Source organism: Sarcophilus harrisii, chromosome 3 (assembly GCF_902635505.1).
Source record: "Sarcophilus harrisii chromosome 3, mSarHar1.11, whole genome shotgun sequence".
Taxonomy (NCBI): Eukaryota; Metazoa; Chordata; class Mammalia; order Dasyuromorphia; family Dasyuridae; genus Sarcophilus; species Sarcophilus harrisii.
The window spans coordinates 568,151,309-568,176,550 of NC_045428.1; the positions used below are offsets into that span (position 1 = coordinate 568,151,309).

A 25,242-nucleotide genomic window follows, 5' to 3' on the forward strand; every position below is an offset into this window, starting at 1 on the left:
AAGTACTTTATAGAAGCTATTTGGGCTGGGGATGAACAGCTCCTGTTTTTGACCAGTAGTCAGTCAATAAGCACTTATTAGGTGCCTACTGTGTGCTGGGCACTGGGGACAGGACAAAAAAACAAGATATTCTTCATTCTCAAGCTTAGAAATCTCTAGGAAATCAGAAATAAAAGAGAAGGGAATTCAGAATCCCAAGCTCTTGAGGAAGGGGTGTCAGGGGTGGGGATGGGAAAAAACTACAGATAAACTGGGATAATATAATGTCTTTTATTTAAAAAAAATATCCAAACCCTTTCCCGTCCCTCCTTCCCGAGGGGAGGGGGAGTTGTGGCTATTCCTGTAAGTTCCTGTGGAGGAAGGGGCAGTGGCGATAGAGAACGGGGGGCCCCTCTGCCCCAGGGCCTCCTTTTTATCCTGGCCCCTCTTCAGATCTCGCCTTGCCCCGTGTTGCCTCGAAACCCCTTCCCCATGGAGGAGACAAGATCAGGGATGGAGGTGGGGAGGGCTGCACCCCCTTCCTCCTGACCCCCAATCCTCTAGCTTCCCCTCCTGGACTGCGACTTCGGGCATCTCCTCTGACCCTGTGCAGGGTGGTCTCTGGGGGTGGGGAGGAGCTGTGTGTGAAAGGCGCCAGGCGCCCAAAGAAGGCACCCACCCACCCTCTGCACGGGACGCGGGCATGAAGCCGTGCACTTTGGGATGAGGCTGAAGAGATGAAAACATGCAGAAATCCCCCCGCAAACTCGGGGCATATGTGCAGGTGAAGTGATTGGGTGCTTGGGGGGGGGCCGCTCCTGAGATGTACCCGCTCCGCCCACCCCTGGCCACTGCCCAATGCCCAAAAGCGGAGACAGGACCTCCAGCCAGCTTGGCGAGAGCCTTTTATAGGATATCTGTATATTATTATTATTATTATTATTGTCATGGCTTAGAGCCAGCAGGACACCCCCCCAATCTGGGGTGTGGGTGGGGAGGGCAGCTGCAGAGCCCACAGGGCTCACTCTCTGTCTCTTCCCTGTTCCTTTAAGACGGGCACCTGGAACACAGCCCCAGGAGGCGTCCAGAAGACCCAGCCTTGGCCGCAGGGGGCTGCATCGTCCCAACCCAGAGGCCCTCCAGAGCCAGAGGAGGGAGCCCCTCTGGGAGCAGAGTGCTCCGCCTGGGGCCCTCGCTGCTCCCCTCTGGGGGGAGGCAGAGTCAGGGGCATGGTCCAGTTCCGGTCTCAGCACCAGGGGTCCCGAGAGGCTCGGCCTCGGCACAGGCTATCGCTCCTCTGCCAGGCACTGTGGATGAGGCTCAGGGCGTCCTCGAATTTCTTCTTGTTGGAGATCTCCTGGATTGCCTTGTGCGGAAGTTCTACCTGTGCAGGGAGATGGGGGAGGGAGGCAGAAGGAGGTGAGGAAGCTCGCTGGGGATCCGGGCCCAGCCTCCCGGCGCCAGGCTCCTGACTCAGAGGTAGTGAGGTGCGGGAGGAAGCAGGCAGGGAGGAGGCCAGGCTGAACGTGGCTTCCAATCCTGCCTCTGACACCAGCTGGCTACATGAGCCTGGAAAATGAATGGGGGAGACGCAAGGGTTGCCCACCCAAGAGCCGGCAACCCCTGAGACTGCTGCCTGTCCCAAGGTGCCAGACAAACTTGAGTCTCCTGCTTTGAACGTGGGGTGCACCCAGAGGAAAAAGTGGGGTAAGGTTTGGGGTTGAGAGACTAGGACCATAGGGTTCATAGATTTAAAGCTGGAAGAGATCTTAAAGGCCATTCAAGTCTAAACCTTTCATTTAACAGATAAGGAAACTGAGGCATTGGAAAAAAAGGGGGAATTTAAGTGACTCCCCCAAAGTCACAAAGGAAAGGATCAGCAGATGAGAATCTAGGTCCTCTCACCCCCAATCCAGTACTCTCTGAAATGCTCCATTCATGGATTAAAACAGGGAACTAACCCTAAATGCTCGACCGGCCTTTAGAATTAAAGGCTCCAATCCCCTCTGAGGCCCCAAGGTGATCTTGGGTAAATCCCACCGCCTTCTCCCCGGGTCTCAGTTCCTCCTGGATAAAGTGATTGCATTGGACCCCTGAAGTCCCTTCCAGCTCCAGAGTTACAAATTAAAGGCCTGCTTTTTTAGATTAAAACACAACTGCAGCCTGACCCAGATTGGATCCTGGGATTCGGGCCCAGCTTGGCCACAAGCAAGGTGAGCCCGAGCCCCCGCTGGCCCTTCTGCCCCTCTCCATCTCGGCCTACAGCTGGGGCACAGATGGCGGGCGAAACGGGTGTCTGTCTCAGACTGTAAACTCTGAAGTTCTAGATTCCAAGGGTTCTTCCAGGCCCCGGGTTCTATGACTATGAATTATCAGTATTAAATGGGTATTTATGAAGCAAGCCCTTAAGAGGCAGTGCACTGGATGACAGATTAGTGAAAAGAGCCCTCATTTGGGAATCTAAGAATCTGGGGTCAAATCTTGGCTCTGGATTGGTCAGCTTAACCTCCGGGAGGTCTAGGGGGGGAAACTGTCACCATCCTGGAGAGCGCCTCAATGGAAAGGGGCTCTGGAGAGCAGCCGGGCCAACTCAGACCTAAAAACCCAGTCTCTTCCATAACCTGTCCTTTAAAGGGTCTTCTTGCCAAGAACATCCAGTGAGCACTTCCCACTTTTGGACATTAAACCGCTTCTCTGGGACTTTAACCCAGGGGTCCTGATGTGAGGCCAAGAAGAACACTACCAATCAATCCCTCTTTCATGGATGGCAGTCACGTGCTTAAAGACAGTATCACATCCTCCCCCTGGGAAAAAAAGCCTTCTGGGAAAGGAGAAATTCTGGGCAAAGGCATTTTTGGAACTCTGCAGATTTTATCTGAGGGACAGAGGTAGCTGAAAGGGGATAATATAACTGGTATTGAAGTGTTTCAAAGGCTTTAATCTACCTCTTTTTTTTTTTTCTTTTTTTCCTCAAGTCTCCCAGACTATTATTGATAAGCCCTGTCCAATGACTGTCCCCGAGGTAGGGATTACAGGAAGAATTTTCACACTTTTACAGATGGGCAAACTGAGGCTAGCCGAGTGGAGAACACACACCTCACAGTGTGAAAGTGGGGCAGAAAGCGGTCTGGCTTTGAAGTCAGAATGAGAGACTTCCTTTATAGAATTGCTCTGACCCTGAGCCTGGAAAGTTCCCCCTCCCATCCTGGTACTAGAGCAGAGTTCAGGTCGGGCTGGGCATCATGTAAGCTCAGGCAAGGACCCAGGTGACTCTACTCTGGATGATGGTATGGGCAGGAGGTCGCAAAATGGCACCAGAACCTGAATCTGCCCCCTCCCCCCCCGGATCCTCTCAAGGCTACTGCAGGGCCCCAGAAGTGGAGAGTGGGGAGAAAGGCGAGGTTCAAGTCCATGGCTCCCTGTGCCGTGGACAAATATGGGAAACCATGTTGGACAGGACTTCTGATTTCAACAATGCAGGGAACTTCCAGCGTGGGAACTCTCTTCACCAATGAAGATCAGCTATTCTTCTGAAAACTAGTCTTAAGGGACATGTATGGGCCCCTGAGAGATCATGGTGGCTGGGACTGAAGTACACAGAGCACCAGGCCTGGAGTCATGAAGACCAGAGTTCAAATGTGACCTCACTTAGGTGTGTGACTCTAGGCAAGGCACATCTCAGTTTTCTCATCTGTGAAGTGGGGGTAACAATAGCACCTGCAGCAAAAGGTTGTTGTGAGGATCAGATGAGACATCACAGACCTGGCACATAGTAGGTGCTATAGACATGCTAGTCATTATCATTCTGATTAAAATAGGGATAATCATGGCACCTATCTTCCAGGAATGTTGTGAAATCAAATAAGAATATTTATGGTTTTTGTAAAGTAATTGGCACATAGTAGGTACCATAAAAATGCCATTATCATTACTATTAAAATAAGGATAATAATGGCCCCTACCTTCCGGGAACGCTGTGAGATCAAATGAGAGTATTTATGTAATTTTTTTTAAGTGCCTGGCACATAGTGCTATTAAAAATGCCATTATCATTTTTATTAAAATAGGGCTAATAGCACCTACCTTCCAGAAATGTGAGATCCAATGAAAATATGGTGTTTTTTTTAAATGTCTGGCACATCTGGTACTCTAGAAAAATGCTATTATTCTTATTAAAATAGGGATAATAATGGCACCTACCTTCCGGGAATGCTATGAGACCAAATGAGAATATTTATTTTTTTAAGTGCCTGGCACATAGTAGGTGCTATAAAAAAAATGTCATTCTCATTCTTATTAAAATAGGGATAATCAGGGCACCTACCTCCTAGGGATTTTGTTAAGACCAAACAAGAATTTTTTTTAACTGTCTGGCACACAGCTGGTGCTCCCTAAATGAAGCAACATAAAGTGTTTTCCCATTCCCCCCTGTAGGCCCCGGGCTCCTCCAGGAGCGTTACCTGGTAGATCGTTCTCCACCCCGAGGTCAGAGCAGACAGGAATCGGTCCAGTTCTGTAGTGCAGCTCAGATAGATGACCCAGGGCGGGAGCAGCTGCTGTTGGTCCTGGGAGAACTCCTAAGGGCAGGATACACGGTTATGGCCCGGGGATGTGCGGGAGGTCACCCTCCCCACCTCCCAGATGCCTCGGGCCCTCACCAGGACGCAATACTCCTTGCCGGGCTCTGTGGACACCGCCGCCACATCGGCCAGCTCCACGGTTCCCAGCGAGCGGAAGAAGCTGGTCTGACAGTCCTCGTGGCAAGTGAAGAGCCGGTCATCCGTGATCACCAGGCAGCAGGGGAGGCAGGGGCTGGGGGCGACGCCCTGGGGGATGACCTGGGCCAGAGACAGGGGAGGCAAGGGTCAGTGCCTGGCCTCCCATAGCCCACCGCGGCTTTTCCCTCCTCTTGGCTGCTGAGTCAGGGAGAGCGAGCACAGCTTTTAATACTAGAAGGAACTAGGTCGAACTCCCATATTCTACACAGGAGGAAATCCAGGGCTGGAAAAGCTAAGGAACTTATTCAGACTCTCACAGGGGGTTAAGTGGCTGAGGCAGGATTAGAATCCAGCTCTTTAGCCAACCGCAGGGTGAGCCGGCCTTAGCTTCCCACACCTCCATCTCAGTGGTAGCTGCAGGCCCGGGTGGCCCCGGGAGGCTGTGTCCAGGCTGTCCCTCCCCTCCCCTGGGGGTGGGGCTGTCGCTGACCGGCCACAGAGAACTCACTCCCTTAGAAACAGCCTGGCAGAGGTGCTGCATCCAGTCGGCCATCTCCAGTTCGTTGTCGGCGCTCAGCTCCAGGGACGGCCGGTCCGTGAGGATCACCTGGAAGGCGTGGGGCCGGTCTGTGGTGTTGGACCTTCGGCAGCCGCCACATTGCTCCCCTCTGGGGCCAACCGTGAAACAGGGTGAGGGAGGAAAGGGGAGGGGGGTGGGGACCCCAACCCGCCACCCCAGACGCCTCTGCGGGACGGGGCTTGTATGCCACAGGCCAAAGGAACCTTTGGGCTTTTTTTCTGCCTATTCTCCTGAAGGCCGGGCCCCCCAAGTACTCAGGAAGACCAGACAGCTCCCTGCCTATGGCCTGCCCCTGACCACAGTGCTCATCAACCTTAGCGCTGCTCCAGAAAATTCTGGGGCTCCCGGCCCTGGGTTCAGAGTCTGCCCATGTTCACATATTTCCTCCTGTAATAGCTTTCTCCTAAGGACAGAGAGGCAGGGGACAGGAGACGGCCTCAGGGTCAGTCCCGGTGGCCAGTCTCTTAACCTCTCAGTGGCCCCGGCAACTTCCGTGGACTACATTGCAGAACAGCTACCTGCACTAGTGAAAGAACTTTCCTCACCTTGGAGGTCCCAACCATAAAGAAACCACAGGTGGGGACTTTCCCTCTGGGAAAGTCTTTGTTGGAAGGGATGGCTCCTTGGGAGGGGGTAAAGGGAGGAATACAGGGGGAAACTTAGGTGATATCATTTTTTTAAAAAGCCATTGAAAGCTATCTTGTGTTAATAAGACCCTTCTCTACAACGTAGATGATGACTGGCTAGTGAGCCTCTGCTCGGATACTTCTCGTGATGAGGAACTCACCACCTGTCTATCCAGGCAGGCTGCTCCATTACTCCTGTAGTTCTGTCCTGGGGCCCTTTCCATGCAGATGGTTTTCACACCTAACTAGGCCCCAAAGCAGGGCCCTGGGGGGATGAGCAGAGGAGGCTGCCAGGCTCCTCCCTCTCCAGAATACCTACCCCATGTTCACGGAGAGCAGAGGGATGACGTCGGTGCGGTCTGGATACTGATAGAGGATGCCGTTGCTGTAGGGCGGGGAGGAGGTGGGGTTAGAGGCTTCGAGGAGGCGGGGCATCCCGGCAGCAGGGGGCCGCCTCCCACGCCGACCCCGAGGGGGAGGCGGGGCCAGAGGGCTCGAGCCCCGCCCGACCCACCTGAGGACCACGAAGCAGGACTTCCAGTGCTCCTTGCCCAGGTACGAGGTGCCCGCCTTGTAGTGCAGCATCCCTTCTTTGGTGACCGCGTTCTCCAGAGAGGAGTAGTGGCAGGGGGCCGGGCCCGGGCTCTCATCCAGGGGGTCCTCCCAGTGCACCAGCCCATAGAACCGCACCGTGACCGCCGACGCCTGAGGGTGGGGGACAGAGACGGAGGCAGAGGGAGAGACAGAGAGAGAGTCGGAGACGACAGAGGAGAGATAGAGGGAGAGAGATTCAGAAAGACGGGGAAAAGGAAAGATAGAAACAGAGAGAGGGAAAGAGACGGAGACCAGAGAGAGGAGAAATGGAGACAGAGACAGAGGGAGAGAGAGAGACAGGGAGAGGGAGAGACACAAAGAGAAATTAGAGAAACAGAGAGAGACAGGGAGAGGGAGGAAGAGAAAGAAACAGAGAGAGAGGAAGGGAGAGAGAGAAACAGAGACAGAGAAAGGGAAGGAGGGAAGGAGAGAGGGAGAGACAGAGAGAGGTCATGAGTCGGCTGCAGAACAACCAATATTTATGATATTCCCACTGTGTGCAGAAAGCCAACAAGCACTAAGCACCTACTGTGTGCTCAGCACTCAGTCATATAAAGGGAGGGAAAGAGGAGCTGACAGAGCACCGAGCTAGACACTGGGGAGGAAGCAAGGTTTGGCTAAAATCCAATGGCTAGGGGGCGCCCCAGTCCACAGGGTGCCCGGCCTGGAGTCAGAAGAGTCGAGTTCAAATAAAACCTCAGATGCTTATTAGTGGGTCTCCTAACCTCTGCCTGCCTCAGTGTTCTCAACTGTAAAATGGGTAAACAACAGTGTCGACCTCCCAGCCTGGCACACGGGAGCACCAGGCTGGTTTGTTGTCGTTGCTGCCATTATTATTATCTTCATCACCACAGTTAAAGGAGCCTGTCCTCAGGGGACTCAATCTCAGAGGGAAGAGTTCCCATAGCCTGCACTCCTCTCCCAAAGTCTGTGCTCCTCCCCTACCGCTCCTCCCGGCTGGGCCCTCCAGGCCTAGGCTGGGAGAGCACCCTCAGGTCTCTTCCTTCCCTCTCCACATTCTTAGCCTGGAGCTGGCCCCAGCAGCTCTGTAAGCCTCAGCCTCCCAGGAGCTGCTGATCTGCACTGGTGGAGAGAGTTTCCTCACTGGGGAGTGCCCCTTCATGGAAGTCCCAGGGTTCCTCCCTTTAACACCTCAGGAATCTTTAGGATAATTTGAAGCTGCTCCGCCCAGGGCTGGACGCTCTCTGTGGCCCCGTTCCAAGCCTGCTTTTCCGGCTTCTTCCAAACAAGCCTCCCCTTTACCTTTGGAAGCTGCAGCCAAGTTGGCTCCCACAGGCCTCTCCCCACACTCAGGCTGCCCTCCTGGCCTCCTTCCCAGAGCACCCTCCCCAGCCCTGCTTCTCGGCTGGCTGGAGTCCTTTTCCTTCCATCACCCAGATCAGGGGCTGCCTCCTCCAGGAAGTCTCCCTTGTCTCAGCTGAAAATGAGGGGGGCTCTCCTGCCTGACTCTTCCCTAAGATCAGTCACAGGATGGAGGTTCTGGGATACCAGAAGGCCCAGGGGGTTATGGGACTTCCCCATGATCACCCAGGTGGGAAGGAACAAACCCTGGGCCTCCAGCTCCAACACAGGCAGAGCCCTAGTATCTCCCAGCACAGGAGGGGAGGGGTCTCGAGGTTGGGAATGGTCCACTTTGGAATCCCCAGGACCAAGGCCAGAGGCCTGCATGTACCCTGAGCCCAATGCACGACCCTTGGCTAAGCTGCTCCTCCATCCCTCAAACTGCAGTGGCTCTGATCAGATCCGTTCCACTCCCTTCTGCGCCCTTCCTCCCTGGGCCTCATTCTCCCCCAGACCAGCCTCCTGGTCCATCCTCGTTCCTCTCTCCCCGGGCCATGGCACGGGAGAGGAGGGGGAGCAAGATGAGTCTTTCGGGCTTCTTTAGTTTCACCAGCAGCCCACATAGAGTTAGAGCCTAGTGGGACAAATCGGGGGCCTGCCTCGTGGCCTTTAGTGGTTCTACAGGGCGTCAAGGAACAACTCTCCCGGATGTGTAGGCTAACGAGCATCTCTGCCCTCCCGCTCCAAACCCAACCGAATCTGTTCTCTCCCCCCCCCCCCCCCCCCCCAGAAGTTCTGTCTCTGTGTAGATTAAGTATCTGTTCCTAGGAACACGTGTTACTGCTCCCAGGAGAACACAGTTGCTCAAGGCCGGGAGAACACAGCTCCTCAAGGCCAGGAGCCGTTTTGTTTTTGAAAGGAAACAATGTGAAATAAAATCCAGAACGCAAATGGGTTTCTGTTTCATCCTAGAGGTAACGGGGAGCCATTGAAGTTTCTGGAGCCCTGCCTAGCACAGTGGCTGGCATTTAATAAATGTTTGTTAGTACCCCTCACCCTCACTCCTGGGAGCTCAGGGAGCAGATCTGGCTCAGAAGGAGCTGAGAGCTGATCTCATACGTCTTAGCCTTTTGGGGAGGATCCCCCTCCCACTGCCAACTTTAGCAGAGAGAAAATCTCCCCCACTCACTGCCCGGGCCTTGAGTCCCAGTCTTCACCCTCGCTCTGTAAGGATGGCAGGCAGCCTGTCCTGCCAACAGCCTGGCTCCCTGGCCCCATCAATCAGCCCCTTCCCTTCCTCTGTCCCACCCATCCACACTCCTACCTCACATTTTGATTCCTGGGCCACAAACTTGGCCAGTGCCAGCTTCTCCATGGTGGCATCGGTCAGAACACTGGGGTACGGGGGCTCCCGGCAGCCTTTGATCATCGCCGACTTGAGAGAGACCAAGAAAAACCTGAGGAAGGAGGGAAATAAGTGCAATAAGAGGGCATGTGAGGAGAACCCCCCCCCCCCCAAGGGGGATCCAAGGCCAGGAAAAGAAAAAAATAAGCACTTATTAAGCACTTAGTATGTACCAGCACTATGCTAAGCACTTTACATCTCATTTGAACCTCACTATAGCCCTGGACTATTATCACTCCATTTTTACAGGTGAGGAAACTGAGAGATGCTTGCCCTAAGTCACTCAGGTAATAAAAGGCAAAGGCAGGGTTTGAACTCAGACCATTAGTGCCCACTGTCCTCCACTGCCTCCCATTGCTCCTGTCCCATCAACCAGAAGCTTCTCCAGGGAGCAGCCCCAGCCTTTACCTTTGTCCCAGAGCTCGGCAGGGGTTCTGCACAGAGGGTCAGAGAGCGTGGACCCAGAGCCAGAGGGGACATCCCTCACTATACAGATGAGGAAACTGAGTCCCAGGGGGATTTCCGCTTCCCAAAAGTCACACAGGTGGTGAGCGGGAGAATTCGATTTTGAACCCAGTTCCTCTGACCCCAAATGCAGGCTCTGCTGACCCAGCATTTAGGTGCTGTGTTCTATGCTGTCTGCTGGGGGTCCCAGAAAAACAAAGGGGGGGGCTGGTCTCGAGGAGCTGATGTGAGAGGTGGGAGGAGGGGTAACAGAGACCATCTGACAGATCCCAGGTCACGCAAGAGAGGAAGGAACATCGAGGGGTCTGTCCAGGAAAACAGCCTGTGAACTGCTCCTGGGTGAGGGAAAGCCAGAACACAGATCCTGGAGATGGGGATGGAACACCTAGCAGAGGAAATGACAGCTGGAGCAGTGAGACCGCAGTGCAAAGTGGACGCAAAGGAATGAAGTGGAAAAGCCCAGAAAGGGAGACTGAGGCAAGAGGGAGCTATCGAAGGTGCCTGAGGGCTGACCCTGGGCTGTGACTTTGTGTCTGGACAGAGGGGCTTAGAGAGGAAGTATGTTGTAGAGGGAAGCACCAATAAAATGTGGCAAATGATCAGATATTAAATCCTTTATTTGGCATTCAAGGCCTTTTATAATCTTATCATCCATCCTTCAGTCTTAGACCTTATACTGAGGGTGTGATGGATAGAACCCTGGAGACCAGGGTTCAAGTCCTGTTCTGATGTTAATTCGAGTCATTTCCCTTTGTAGCCTTAGTTTCCCTAGCTGACGATTTTTAGAGTTGGACTGGATGATCTCCAGTCCAAGGGGTGGGATGGAAATCTTACTCAGCCAGGGTCACGTCAGCCGTGTCGAGAAGAAACTGCTTCCTTCGGTTGGTGCAAACGAGTTTCACAGTCTGCTGATCCAGGCCGACCTGGTGAGAGCCCCAGAGAGAGCCTGTGAATGTTCACCGAGGATGTGCATCTGTACAAACGCGGGATTCTGGGGGCTCCCCGGCATGGGACTGGGGAGAGTGCGGGGGAAAAGGGATCCTGGGTCTGAGAAGCTCCTCGGTGTCAGAGGCTGCAGCAAACCCCAAGAAGGGGCTTTTGGTCTCGGTGCCCACAGCCCCAAAGCTGATGTGCTGCCAGGCCTGGCAAAGCCTCTGAAGCTGCTGCCAAAGTACGTGTGAGTCAGCCTCCTGACCTTGACCTCAGACGGCCAGGGTAGGGGATGATGGCAGCAAATGCCCTTCTCTGAGGCTGCCCGAAGGGATGGCAGCTGGCTCAGGCGGTGATGACCCCGGGGGGGTGGCAGCCCCATCTCCTGCTATGAGAGCTAACGGGGGAATAATCGGGGGCCAGAGATCCGGGGGACCCTGTCCCGTGCCCCTGGACAGTGAGAACTCACCGAGATGTAGTCCAGCTCATTGTAGGAAACTGCCTCTTCAACCAGGTATGGCTTCTCTGTGGCCCCTAAGAGAAGCCAGAGGTCTGTCTCCAGAGCAGCAGCCCCCTCCCTTCCTTCCCTTCCAGTGGGGAGTGGCTCCCTTTCCTGCTCCCTGGCCACCAGATTCTCCCAAGAGTCTCCAGGAGGAGCTATGGAATGCATCCCTCCAGGGAGTCAGGACTGTACTAGCTCCTGCCAACGCATCAGGCTCTAGGGCATCCCAGGAGGAGGTGGGAGCCACGGGGGAGCCCAGCCTGGGCAGGAGCATCGGAATGGATTCGACCTAACTCAAAGCTAATCCCATCCAGTCTAATTGTCCAACATTTCTTAAACGCCCACCGAGTCCCAGACAGTGTGTTAACTTGGAGATCCAGAGACAAAAATAAAATGGTTCCTGCCCCCAAGGAGCTTATAGTAAAAGAGTAAATGCAAAATGGGTACAGTTATTGGGGGGGAGAAAAAGTGGGGGAGACAGCAGCAAAGTCTTCCTTGAGGAGGGAGCCTTGGATCTTAAAGGGAGCTAGGGATTCTGAGAGATAGACATGAGAAAGGATGGACTTCCAGGCGTGGGGCACAGCCTGGGCAAAAGCAGAGTGGGAGGCCACACATCATGCCAGGTGGCCCATTACAGCCAGAACCTAAAAGGGCATCCAGGGGAGTGAGGGGACATGGAACCTCCCCGCTGCATCAACAATCAAGGGAAGTCAGAGCTACCTTTTCGGAGCAGGTAGATATAACAGTCGGTCAACAGCACGTACAAGAGCTGGAGGTTCCCTTCCATATGCCCTGTGCTCATACGGATCATCTGGGTGGCCAAAGGGAGAGAAGGCCCCTGCCTGTTAGAGACCAGGGGCTTTCAGTCTGTCCAGGCATCCGTGCCCCAGCCCCCCACCACGACCCACGTGGACACAGGCTCCAAGTGCTTGAAAGCACTTCAGGAAAAGAAATCAGAGAAAAGCCTGGACAGAAAATGGTCAGCAAGGAGGTTCCCAGTCAAGGTCCTAACTTCTAGGTCCTTGCCCAGTGAGTCCCAGTTCAACCTGCCTTGTAGGGCAAGAGTGAACCCCAGCTTCCTGGCCCATTACCTCCCCGAAGATACTGGAAGGGTATGAGAGGGTGTGTTGACTTGCGCCTCCCCTGCCCCACAGTATCCTGGCCTTGCACCCCTGCCCCTACCCATGGCCTCCCTCTTTCCCTCAGCCTTTGGACTTACCCTGAAGAGCTGCTCTTCATTTTCCCGAAAGACGTGAATCATCAAGAGGAGCAAGTGGTTGTTGTCAACTCTGTGAGGGCCGGGGAGAAGGGAGAGGAGGGGGTGAGAAGGGGGGCAGGTGGGTGCAGCGCAGGGCATGCAGAGGCGGGGAGGGCACCAGGGACAGGCAGTCCCTCGCTATCTGGGAATAAGCCATATCCAAGAAGAAGAAAAAACAGAGCGCCAGTGGGGGCCTCTTGGGGACTCCTAGCTCGGGCAGGGCTCCACTGCTCCATTCACAGCCAACAAAGTCCCCTGCTCGAGCCTAGATGAAGCCCCCTTAGAGGGAGGGTCCTATGCCCGATAATGGGGGCCCCCCCAGACCCTCCCTGTGCAGGGAGCTGCTTTCTCCAGGTGGGCGGATGGAGACGGCGCCCTCACCTGAACTCGGACGGGTGACTCATTTCCAGAGGGCTCCCCTGGCCCTCGTCCACTCCGGAGTCCTCTGCGCTGCTCACACCTGGGCTGGGCTGCTCCCTCTTGATGGTCTCTGGGAGTCCGGGCTCCGGCTGGGACGCAGGGCACTCTCTGGCCGGCTCTGCTTCTGAGGGGGCATCCGGGGGGCCTTCTACAGAGGCAGGTGTCTGTACGACTTCTTCTCTTCCTCCTTCTCTTCCTCCTTCTTCCTGGCCAGCAGCCTCAGCGCTACCAGGAACATGTATCGGTTGGCCAGGCCCTGTAACGTCATGGTCGCCACTACCTGATGTAACAGTGTTTGGACTCTCGACGGTAAAGCGGTAGAAGTCCATTGGTGCCGGAATCCCCTCGCTAAAGTTGCAAAATGGTGGCCTTTCCGGGGTGTCCCCGGGAGAGCCGGTCCGAAAGGACTGCCCCGTCCCCTCGACGTGGGAGGGCCAGCCGCCAGGGTCCAGCTGCCCGTTGAGCCGGTCAATGACCTTGCTCAGGGGCTGGCCCACACTCTCCATGGATGTGTCCTTCATCTCGGGGATGCGCAGGCCCATCTGGCTCAGCTCCGAGCGGTCACTGCTCCCAGCCGTGCTGCTCGGGCCCTCGCCCCCCTCCTGGGGAGATGTCGGGGCCGTGCTCGGGGGCTCCACTCGGGGCTCGGGGCCGTTGACGAAACTGTCGCCGCCGCCTTGCTTGGTGCCTTTCTCCTGGGCCATGCTGGGGGGGAGGGAGCTGAACTCTTCTTCGGACCTGGCCTTCTTCTTCTTGCCCGTTTTCTTCTTCTTGGTGACCCTGGACCAGAGTTACAGGGATGGAGAAGGGCAGATGCTGAGTGGAGCTCCGGGAGCTCAAAGACCCCAGAACCTCCTGCAAGTGCTCTCCTGGGTGCATGAGCTAGAACAGGAAGGCAGAGGGCATCTGGGCAGGGGAACCCTGCAGGGGGTCTATGGGGAGAGTGTTAGGGCAATGGTGATCACCAGCACCCTGCAGAGGATCCATTGGGAAAACACCAAGGGGACAGTGCATCATCCAGCCACCCCTATACATAGCATCTCATTTGAATCTCCAAACAGCCCTGTGGGTGCTATTATTATCCCCATTTTACAGCTGAGGCTTTTGAGGCCCAGCCAGTAAGTATCTGAGAGGAGGATTTGAATTCAGGACTTTCCAACTGCAGCTTCCTGGACTCTACACAGCCTAGCCATTGCCAGGATGAAGCATCTGGAGTCAGGAGGGCCCAAGTTCAAATGCAGCCTCAGACATTTAACACTTCCTAGCTCTGTGACCCAGGGCAAGTCACTTAACCCCCACTGCCTCAGCAAAAATAAAAAAAAGAAGATACTATCTATCTATCTACCTTTCTGCTCCTCTATCTACCTACTTACCTATCCATTTATCTCTCAGCTCATCTATCTATCTATCCATCCATCCACCCATCTATCTATCCATCCATCTATCTACCTATCTATCCATCTATTTATCTACCTATCCATCTATCTCTCTGCTCATCTATCTATCTATCTACCTACCTACCTACCTACCTAACTATCCATCGACCTCTCAGCTCATCTATCTATCAAACATCCATTTTAAAAAACTTTAAAGCCCCATGTAAATAATAGCAATTGTTATCATCATTAGTGAGAAATATGCTGGGCTTGGGAGTCAGGAAGCACTGGGTTGAAATCCTTCATCTGATACTTACTTACTCTGTGACTTTTCATCAGTCACTTAAATTCTCTGGACCTCACTCTCCTCATCTGTAAAGTGGGGGGGGGGGTGTTTCAAAATAATACCTGCAGTGTCTGTCTCTCAGGGCATTTAAGGGAATGAGACAAGCCAATATATTCAAAGCACTTGAAGGAGTTTTAAAAAGCTCTCTACAAATGCCAGTTATGGTTAGTATCATTATAATATAACATGATATGATGCAACACAGTGTTATATATTATGTTGCACAGTGACTATTACGGTTGTACTGTTACATTGTGTTATATCCCCTAGGCCTAGATCCTAAGCTGTAGCACTTGAATTTTAGCCCCCTGAGTTGCAGCTCCCCGTGCCCACAGCACTCAGAAGTGCAGGTTACTTTTTACCGTGTCCAAAGAAAAAGCCCACCTGCCCTATGAGAGCCTGCCTCACTCTCCTGGGCTCTAAGAGCCCAACAGGATGGCAAGACTGGGCTAAGTGAAGAGCCCAGGGATAGCCTGGTGAATAGGGCTCCTAAGTGGGGGGCTGCCTCCCTAAGAGCCTTCTCGGGAGGGGGATCCCCTTCCCTGCTGACCTGATCACCTCCAGCTCTGAGCTGGTCTCTTGCAGATCCAGGACCCTGGTCTCCCCCTTCTCCTGAGAGGTGTGCACAGGGGTGGTCTCGGAGGAGGACACAACCTCTGCCCGGTCCTCGTTGAAGGGGTTGTAGCGTGGTGTGGGGCTCTTCCTGGAGGCCTTGCCACTGGTCAGGTCCGAGGCGGTCGAGCGGGGACAGCTGACGGTGTCCGTGAGGTCTCCATCTGGGACGAAGAACAGAGCGGGGAGAATCGCCCGTCAGCCACGGCCTTCCGCTGCGCGCCGGGGCAGTCCTGGCCTTGGGAAGGGAGGCAGCAGGTGGACCCGAGGTTCTGAGGGAAACATGGGCCCGAAACCTCTCCGGCTCCTAAAGAGCTGCCCAGGGTCCCACTGGGGGTAGAGCTGGGAAGGGTCCTCCCAGGTTGATTAACCTGCCTTGAGGGATGCAGGAGCCAGCTGCTAAACTCACTTCTTTTTCCTCCAAAGTACCCTTTGTCACCAAGAAGGCACAGGATGCACAGCTCAGCACCTATTCAGAGGGCTACTCTGGCACACTGGAGTATCTGCTCCATTCAATGGGTCAGTAGCCAATTTGGCCCAACTCTCATGAACAGGAAGAGCCCAAACTGCTACAGAGGGACCTGGGGGGAGGGGGAAAGCATAGGGATGGGGGACACAGAGAGGGGGAGGGGGCAAGCACAAGAGAGGGCAGAGACCAGGGGACAGGAAAATGAGGAATGAAGATGACAGACAGAGGCGGGGCACAGGAAGAGAGGCAAAGAACTGGGGTACAGAAAAATGAGGAACGAACCTGAGAGGCAGAAGTGGGGGATAGGAGGAGAGGCAGAGAACTGAGGAACAGGAAAATGAGGAATGAACTTGAGAGGCAGAAGTGGACAGAAGGAAAAGCAGAGAACTGGGGGACAGGAAAACAAGGAACAAACTTGAGAGACAGAACTGGGGGACAGGAAGAGGCAGAAAACTGGGGGGCAGGAAAATGAGGAATGACTTGAGAGGCAGAACTGGGGGAAAGGAGGAAAGGCAGAACTGAGGGACAGGAAAATGAGGAACAAAATGGGAGACAGGACAGATGAGAGGCAAAGAAAGGGGGAAGAGGCAGAAAGGATGAAGAGCTGAATAAGCAGGAAAGATGAGGAGCCAAGCAGGGTAGAGGTGGGGAGTGGGGCTGGAAGGACAAGTTTTGGAGAAGGGGGGCTGGAAGGATCAGGAACAGAATGAAGGGACAGAGAGGGTCAGAATAAAGGAGATTGAAATTTATAGGACAGGACCATCCAAGGCTGCCTCCAGACCCCAGGCTCCTCATCTCTGCTCTTCATCTCACTAACTTATTCCTCATCCTGTACACGAAAGAGGCCCCCAGACCTGAACAGTCATCTTTCCCGGCTTATTCTTGACCTCCCTCCAACTTGGACGAAGAGGCTGGGCACTTGGCAGCTGGGAGATGCCCCTCTGGAAGAGCTCTCACTTCAGAAGGGAGGTGACTGTGCCCTCAATCCTGGGGGTGGATTGGAGGGTGTGCCAGGATGGGGCGAAGAGCCACCGTGAAAAGCATATACACACAGAGCATTCACCAGACAAAGATGGAAGAGACGAGAGTCCAGCTGGCTGAGCAGCCCGGCCGAAGGTTAATGGGGTGAGGGACAAAGGACATCACGCTACATTTCCCGGCTCATGCACATCTCCCTGCCCATTATCTGCCCTGGGTAAATGCGGTTTCAGCCCTTCTTCCCCCAAGCCCATCTGGAAGGGCCATCTCACTGACAGCAGGTCCTCAAAAACAACAGGGCAGCTGCCTGCTGAAGACAGCAGATTTCCTTCTAACATTAGAGGAAGGGAAAGGGCTGAGTGCTAGTCTCCTGTCTCCTGGAGCCATGATCTTCACCTTGCAGCTTCACTTACATGAGGACTGGGAACGCTACAGGTTGACACAGAGGCTCAGATACCCCTGGGACCAGACTCTTAAAGACTTAGAGCAGGGAAGAATCTTAGCGATCAATCTAGCCGGCTAATTCATTTTATAGAGGAAAAAACTGGGATCCAGAGATTTGGCTAAAGCTACAGAGGCAATAAAAGTAGCTGAGGAGAGACTTGAAACCAAGCCCTCTTTCTCCTCTACCATGTTGCCTCTGGGTATTCTCTCCTAGGTATACATATCATTCCCTTCGACATATACAACAATCCACCTGGACTCATCCCCCAAGAAGATAATTACCAGTAGGACTGAACATCCCGGGCACTAATACCATCGAGAGGAAAAATGCTGGATCTCAGAAACCCATCAACTCTGCCAGCCAAGGACCACGGAAAAGCTGGCCAATCAAATCGCTGATATCACGAGCAAGGGAACTAAAGCTGCTCTGATCAAAAGAAACCCAGGAAACTAAAAATGCTGATCATCCTGTTAAAGTCCCAAAGCTAACCCTCCACCAGCCAACAGTCTTCCTAATTGGCAAAGACTAGCCCCAGGGTTTCTCTTGGGAATTCTTTCATCACTTAAGAAATCTGAGAATATAAGTGGGGGGAACTAGCTAACCCTAGGGACCCTGTCTTATATGGAACGATCAATGCCATGAGTGCTGTTAGTTCTTGGGCAACTGGAAGCTCTGAGGTGCTGCAGAGCAAGACCAAGCCCCATTCACCAGATGACGGCAACAGGCAAGAGAGAGTTTGATTTGAAGTTGTGGTTAGTTGTTAGACTGATGAGAAAAAAAAACAAACAAAAACCCAATGCACATTGTGTGTGCCTGGAGAAGAGCTGCTCAAGGATGGAATTCTGGATTTCGCACGCCAATTGTAACACAAACATGGGTTTGGGGAATGCCCCTGAGGAATATTTCGGTTTCAGGAGACTATCTTGTTGATCGGTTTTGTATTACTTTGAAGATTCGGTGATAATGGTGAGCCTGGTCTACACGGTGGCTGAAAGCTTCACAAATTCATGGGATTTTTGACTAAAAAGGATCTTAGAGATTATATCAGACATAACTGAGGCCAGAGTGGGAGGGAGAAATGGTGAAAGTATGGATGGTCACTTGTCAAAGGGTATTTAGCTAATAAATAGCAGAGCTAAGAATTCAATCCAGATCTTTTGATCTCAAATCCAACGTTCTCATCAGCTTCTATACAGGAGGAGGGCGGTCAATATGCCTTTTCATCATGAAGCTGGGTTATGATTAATTTCAATCTCGGACTTTAACCTCAAAATAATCGAATCTTGAGTTCAAGAATATTTTTGTAGAGGAAAATCTATGGCCAAGGAGGAAGTATTATCTGTCTTGAGAACTAGTAAAAATTAATAAGAGTATTTGCTCTTAGTAATCACAAAAACCTAGCAAATGGTCCTATTCTTCTAAACAGGCTATGGGTAAAGTGTGACCTCTGGGATTAATACTGTATTTAATGCTGTATTAGAGGCCAGATAGCTAAGGTGGGAATCAGAGATGACTAGGCTGATGGATTTCCTGAACCTGTTTTAGAAGACGTCCCAAAGTGCTTTTCCCTTAGTAAAAGCCCTCAGTGCTTCCCCCAAAGGGTTCCAACGATCCTAAAGCAATCATTCAGTTTATTTCACCTGCTCCCATGACTATAAGTGACAATAGGCCTTTAGCTACCCAGAGGAAAGCCACTCATTCTGAGAAAGAGCTGCTGGATCATTTGACTTGATGAGTCTTCCAGATGGCACGCTCAATGGAATCATAAGTTGTAGGGGACTGAATAGGAGCGGTGCTTCCTGTTACACACACGAGCCAGAGAAATGAATGAAATTAAACTTGAGGAAAATGGGCAACCTGGCTGCTGAAATGCATTCATTGAACAACAGCCAGTAGACATTCCTGTAAAGACAGACAAAATGCCTCCAGGACGACCCGGAAAGGCAAAGGGCGCGGCTAAGCCAAAAGGCTACGGTCTCCTACAGAATTCCATCGGAATCAGAAGGCCAATTTTTGGTTTGTTATCATCACTGTTAATGAACTGATTTCAGAACATGCAGCAAGCTTGGCATGGAAAAGGTGCAAACCACAAAAACAGGCTAGCAGCGGGCTATATCCCCACCTTCCCAGTCTGTGCTGGGGACAGACGGCACTGCTGGAAACACATCTCCAAAATCATAATCTACAAAAATGAGGGACAAAACTGAGGATTAGAAACACAGGCCATTGGAAAGAGGAAGGGGGGAGCAGGTCAAAGGGGAGGGGAACATGGGAAGAAAACATGAGAAAAAAAATTTAACTTTCTACATTTCATCAAAAAATTGAAGAACAATTTGCTGGCAACTCCAGCATGGTGACAAGTTAGCTCTTCTCTGGACCAGCCTGAGAAAGACCTATTTGGTTTAAAAAACAACAACAGTCAAATTCAGATAATACATACACGCATTTACACACATGCAAACAAAAGATAAAATAAATATAAAAACAAAATATAAAACGAGTACAACTTGAGTTTGACAGAAAATGTGCTAAGTCAGGACTATTATGCTTGGGTCCATAATTTATGGGATCACAGACTTGGAGCTGGGAGGAAGCTTAGAAATTACTGAATACAAACCTCTCTTTTTGAGGGGAGGGAAACTGACCCCCAGAGAAGGGCCCAAAGTCATTTGCCCAGTAGTAAGGGGGTAGAGGCAGGATTAAAATGCAGGTCCTCAGATTCCAAATAATAACAATCTGCTTCCTCTACCTTTTGCCTTCTTTGGAGGACCCTGGTACCTGCTACAAATTTCCCTCTGGAGTGGGCATTCAAGATCCATCCCTTTGTCTCCTTTCTGGCAAATTACTTCCCCCATTACCCACTAACTCATCCTAAGAATCAGTTAATTCCTTGTGGCTCATACAGCTAGCAGAGAGGAGGCTTTCATGCTAAGGCTATTCTCAAGGATTGGATGCATTCTGAACCTTTCCCTCTGGTCCTGGAGCTGGAGGGCTAGGTACCCTAGCATGAAACAGGGTAGTGACAATTTCACCAGACCACTTTTGTAAATGAACAAAACTCCAGGGAATCAAAGGTGTCAGGTTGCAAGCAAGTAAAAATTCTTTTTTTTTAATCAAAAAGAAAAAGAAAACAAAATACCCATGATCCTGGCAACCAGCTTCCCTAGTCAACACGAGGAAGTTTTGTTTTTTTAAAAATACATTTGAAAAAATTTTATTCCAAATTGTCTTCCTCCCTTACCCCTTACCCCTCCCCCCACTCATTAAGAAAGCAAGGAATATGCTACTCATTATGCGTATAAAGTCAGCATGAGGAAAATTAAGAGAAACTGAAAGGGCTGATAATTTTCACTGATGGATAGATTTTTTCTGAAGCCTCCAATCTACATGGTTTGGTCCCAACCCTTCCAGGGGGTTGATCGCCTCCCTGGCAAGGTGAGATGACTTTTCTAGGACGAGACACCAGGGAAGATTCCCCTCTCAAGCACAGCAGTCCCACCAACTTACAGCCATGAACCTGCTCCCATCCAGAGATACTTAACCCTCCCCACCAATCTCCCAAAGCGGAACCTGCTCCTTTGGCCTCCATGGGGCCCTAAGTGAGAGAACAGTGTCCATCGACCTCTTGCCCCGACCTGGATGCAGATCGCCAAGTGGTTAGCCAGGCCAGCCCAGCGAGCCAAGAAAGCTGCCCCCACGCCCACGCTGCCTCTGGAGGAGTCCAGCCGTCCAGCAGAGCCCCGCCTCCTTCCCACGGCCGGCCATGTCACTGACCCTCACTAGATGGGGCGATGGCGCTGTCGTCCCATTCCAGGTTGGTGGAGGTGACTGAGTTGAAGGAGTTGAGGGACAGACTGTCCGAGCCACGGACCGAGCTGGGCAGACGGTCTTCAAAGTCCAATAGGTATTGAGGTTTATAGTAATCTGGCATATAGGGAGCTAGATCTAAGTACGGAGCATCCTGAGAATAAAGCGAGATGCAGGAGGGCGTTAGGCTTGGGCTTGGATGGAGAGCCCTGGCCCTGGCCGGGAAGCTGGGGGCAGAGAAGGCTGGAAAGGGGATGACCTGGGCAATCCTTCCAACCCACCTAGACAGCCCTTTCCTGGTCTGGCTCTGTCTCTTCCCCAGGAAAACCAATCAATCAGTAAACATTTATGAAGTGCCTACAATGACAAGGAGCCTTTCCTTTATTCAAGAGGCATTTCCCGGCCCATGATGCTCTCCTTCTCATCTAATAATAGCTAACGATAATTGCCAAGCTCAGTAGAGCATTTTGCATATATGATGTCACTGGATCTTCACATCATCCCAGTGAGGGAGGTGCTATCATTGTGCTCCTTTTAGAGGTAAAAATAATTATAGTCTTTATACAGGGCCTGAAGAGTTTACTTTCCACAGCTTATCTTTTTGATCCTATTTGTTGTCCAGTAAGGTCAGCCACATGATTATCCCCATTTTACAGATGAGGAAATTGAGGCACTCAGATTAAAACTGAGCCCAGGATCACCCAGCCAGTTTGTGTCAGGGGCTGGGCTTGAACCCTGCTGTCTCTGCCTCCAAAACCAACCCTCTCTGACCCTGGTACCCTCCCATGGGGTCCAAGAAAGCTCCTGGTGGTGTGGTGATGGGGGAGGAGAAGGAGACATGAAAGCCAGCTTGCCCCTGCCAGCCCATACATGCCCATGTGCTCACCAGATCCAAGTCAAACCGGATGAACTCCAGCCCGGACACCAGCGTGAGGAAGAGCGCCAGGTGGTCGTGGCTGCAGACCAGAGCATTCCTGAAACACAGGGGGCCGGATGGGTCTGAGTCTGGGACTGTGAGGGGGGTGCCTCCCCCCCCCCCCGCCCCGGTCAGCCCCAGGCCCCTGGATCGCTCTTGTCTTCTCTCTCCCAATGGGATGGAAAGCGGTGATCTAGGCGTGGGGGAGAGCTCAAAACCCACCAAGGCCCTGAATTCTAATTCTGCCCACCTCCCCCCAGCCCCAAATCTGGCGAAGAACACGTGGAAATAACATAAAAGAAGCCACACTGAAAAACGTCAGAGCTCTGGTCGATGCACTGCCTGGTGGGAGGTGGGGGTGGGAAACATTGGGGAGAAACACAGAAGAGGCAGCTCAGACTTTAGGGACCATGGAGTCCAACCCTCTGTTCTACAAATGGGGAAACTGGGCCCAAGGAAGGTGGCTGAAGGTTACACAGATGTTGTGGGAGTCAAATCTATAGGCCTGGCAAAAGGAAGCAGCAGAGGAGAGTGGGGCTGTAAGTCCAGGTGACTGGGAAGATGGGGAAACAGAGAAGTTTTTCTTTTCTTTTCTTCAGGGTTAAGTGATTTGCTCAAGGTCACACAGCTAGTAAGTGTCTGAGGATGAATTTGAACTCGGGTCCTCCAGATCCCAGGGCGAAATAGAGAATTTGGAAGAGGGGAAAGTTTCGGGGCAATATGAGATACATTTTATACTCCTAAGCAAGCCCAGGAGACCTGAACCACTCAAGAGAACTATAACCAGGATGCCTAGGACTTTGGGTTAAATCAACAAGCATTTAGTAAGTGCCTACTATGTACCAAGCACCATGAAAAGTGCAAGGGCCTATACAGAAAGGCAAAAAGCCAGTCTCTGATCTCAAGGGGTCCCCAGTCTAATGGGAGAGGCAACTTGCAAACCCCTATGTACAGAGGAGTTATAGACTGGAGAGAATCCAGGGGGGAGGCCCTTGCATTAAATGGAGTGGGAGAGGAGCCTTGCAGAGCTGCATGTAGCAGGGACCTGAAGCAAGCGCAGGAAGCAGAGATGAAGGGGACAGACTCGCAGGGATAAAGCACAGCCAGAGAAAATGCTTGGTGGCAGATGAGGAAGAGCAGGATTACTGGATCAGAGTACGTCGCTGGGTGTAAAGGTAAAGGGAGCGCTGGGATTTGAAGACTCTAAAAGCAAAGAGCGCATTTTGTATTTGATCTTGGACACAAAAGGGAGCCACTGGAGGTTATTCAGTAGGGGGTGAGCTGCACTGTAGGCAAATCACTGCAATGTCTGAGTGGAGGAAGGATGGAGTGTGGGGGAGGTCTGAGGTGGGCAGACCCTCCCTCACTCTCCAACAGCTATTACGACAGTCCAGGTGATTAGGGTCTGCACCAGGCTGGGGGCAATATCAGAGAAGAGAAAGGGACGTATTCATGAGATGCTGCAGAGGAGAAATCCCCGAGTCCCAGAACCTGATTAGTTATGGGGAGTCAGAGACGGAGGAATCCAGGCCTGCTCTTAGGTTGTGAGCCCGAGGGATGGGAGATGGTGGAGCAGAAGGCAGGGAGGGGCAGGAGCAGCTAGGTGGTGCAGTGGATAGAGCACCAGCCCTGAAGTCAGGAGGACCCGAGTTCAAATCTTGCCTCAGACACTTAACACTTGCTGGCTGGGTGACTCTGGGCAAGTCACTTAACCCCAATTATCTCAGCAAGGAAAAAAAAAAAGAAATAAGTTGTTTGGGAAATGTGGAGTTTAAAATATCTACGGGAGAGGAGGTAAGTAGGAGAGGTGCTACAAAGTTGGAGGGCCCAGGGGCATCCCTGGCAAAGCTGTGCCTGCAGAGAGAGCTCGATGCTTTCCAATGCTGTTCTTCCTAGGGTGCCTCATCCCAGGACCCACCAGGGGGGTTTTGCCTTATGGGGGGGAGGGGAAGCTGACATTTAAGGGAGCTCAGGGGGCTCGTCACTGCGGAGGTGTGATCCCTGTGAAGTTGTGCCGTACTCACTTGACATAATATTTGTGCAGCAGGCTCAGGTTCTCCTGGAATAGCCGCAGGTAGCTCTCCAAGGAGTTTTCATTTAGGGCCAGGTAGAGCCAGGCCCGGCCTGCAACAAGGGACAGACATGACCTCCAGTTCTGAAGGGGGAGGGAGGAAAGGGTCCCAGGGGAGCAGAGAGAGGGCATCAGGAGCAGCGGATGACAAATTTAGACCTGGAAGGGACCCAAGCTTTCTCATTTTACAGTCAAAACCCAAAGCCCAGGAGTTGGATTGCCCAATGGCACACAGTATTACAGTGTAATAGTAGAGGTCAGTTCAGAACTCAGATCTTTCTAGGACCAGATTTCAAACACACTAGCATCTACTGCTGCCGTCAGTAGACAGAGGAAAAGAGGGAACTGCCTCACTCAGAAGGAGTAGGAGCTGTAAAATGCTCTCAAAACTCCCAGTATCTTTCCAGTTTCTTAACTTAGGGTACAATCCTAGATTTAGATTTGGAAATGATCTTAGAGGTCATCAAATCCCCAACACCAACATTTGACAGATAAGGAAACTGAGGCAAAGAGCTTGGAAGGTACCATCAGTGTAGTTTTGTTTGGCACTTTGCTTGTCCAGCCAACCCTCCACTATGATTCATGTGGGGAGGAGGACGGGGGTCGGGGGTGAGAGGTAGCACAGCCTGCCCCTGAGCCCATCCCCCCAGGCCACCCCCCCCCCAGGGTACTTACTGCGCCCTAGGTTGGTGGTCACTTGCTGTAACACCTCAATCTGCCGGATGGCTTCTTTTCGAGTGAAATGTACCACCAGGACCCAGTAGCCGGAGGAGAGATCCTGCAACCTGAGAGAGCCACAGGATGGGCGTCAGTGATGGACTAAACCAGACCAGCCGCCGGCTGGTTGCAATGACCAGACCCACCAGGCTCACAGCGGAAAGTTTAAGGGACACCGAGGCACTCTGGCCAAAATCAATTTGTTCATGGGATGCGCTTTCAGAAATGATGAATAAAAGAAACCCAAATCAGCTGGTGAAGCCGTATAGGAACTGATGAAGGGAAGTAGAACTAGGGAAACCGTGCACCATGATTACAACAATGCAATTGGAAAGGACATCAATGACCAAAAAGTAAAATAAAATAAAATAAACTGAAAGAGAATGCTGGGAAATTACAATTACAATTCAATCGTGACTTGAAGAAAAGGAAAAAAATATATATTTCCTTCCTTTTTTCCCAAAGGCAGGGACACTATGGATATAGAATATTGTATATATCACCAGAGGCCACTGATACATTAGTTAGTTTTTCCAAATACTGTTTTGTCTCCTTGGTTTTTATTCGGGGATGGGGGACAGAGGAGACAGAAAGATGTATTTGGAAATGCTGGTCATGTAAAAACTAAAATTATCAATTTAAAAAATAAAGTCAAATCTACATTTTTAAAAATTTGCATCATGCAGAGACGCCATAGACACCAAAATATTTGTACCAGCACTTTTT

The 25,242-nt window shown here is 52.0% G+C and overlaps 1 protein-coding gene across 3 annotated transcripts in view; it reads right to left on the reverse strand.

Annotated features, from left to right (window-relative positions):
• Positions 1-250: 250 nt before the first annotated feature.
• PLEKHM2 (pleckstrin homology and RUN domain containing M2) overlaps positions 251-25,242 on the reverse strand; it is a 56,948-nt gene continuing 31,956 nt past the window's right edge. The window contains exons 3-20 of one of the 3 annotated variants that reach the window (XM_031962808.1): positions 24,475-24,584; positions 23,753-23,852; positions 21,699-21,786; positions 20,780-20,966; positions 19,128-19,187; positions 15,052-15,277; positions 12,741-13,559; positions 12,321-12,390; positions 11,822-11,912; positions 11,069-11,133; positions 10,504-10,592; positions 9,124-9,256; positions 6,418-6,608; positions 6,223-6,288; positions 5,206-5,365; positions 4,638-4,817; positions 4,440-4,556; positions 251-1,363 (exon numbers count right to left, since the gene is read on the reverse strand). In XM_031962808.1, the coding sequence (XP_031818668.1) occupies positions 1,226-1,363; positions 4,440-4,556; positions 4,638-4,817; positions 5,206-5,365; positions 6,223-6,288; positions 6,418-6,608; positions 9,124-9,256; positions 10,504-10,592; positions 11,069-11,133; positions 11,822-11,912; positions 12,321-12,390; positions 12,741-13,559; positions 15,052-15,277; positions 19,128-19,187; positions 20,780-20,966; positions 21,699-21,786; positions 23,753-23,852; positions 24,475-24,584 (2,890 nt within the window). In that variant the 3' untranslated portion in view covers positions 251-1,225. Of the gene's footprint in view, positions 1,364-4,439; positions 4,557-4,637; positions 4,818-5,205; positions 5,366-6,222; positions 6,289-6,417; positions 6,609-9,123; positions 9,257-10,503; positions 10,593-11,068; positions 11,134-11,821; positions 11,913-12,320; positions 12,391-12,740; positions 13,560-15,051; positions 15,278-19,127; positions 19,209-20,779; positions 20,967-21,698; positions 21,787-23,752; positions 23,853-24,474; positions 24,585-25,242 lie in introns of all 3 variants that reach the window. The other 2 variants (XM_031962807.1, XM_031962809.1) reach the window with 2 other exon arrangements.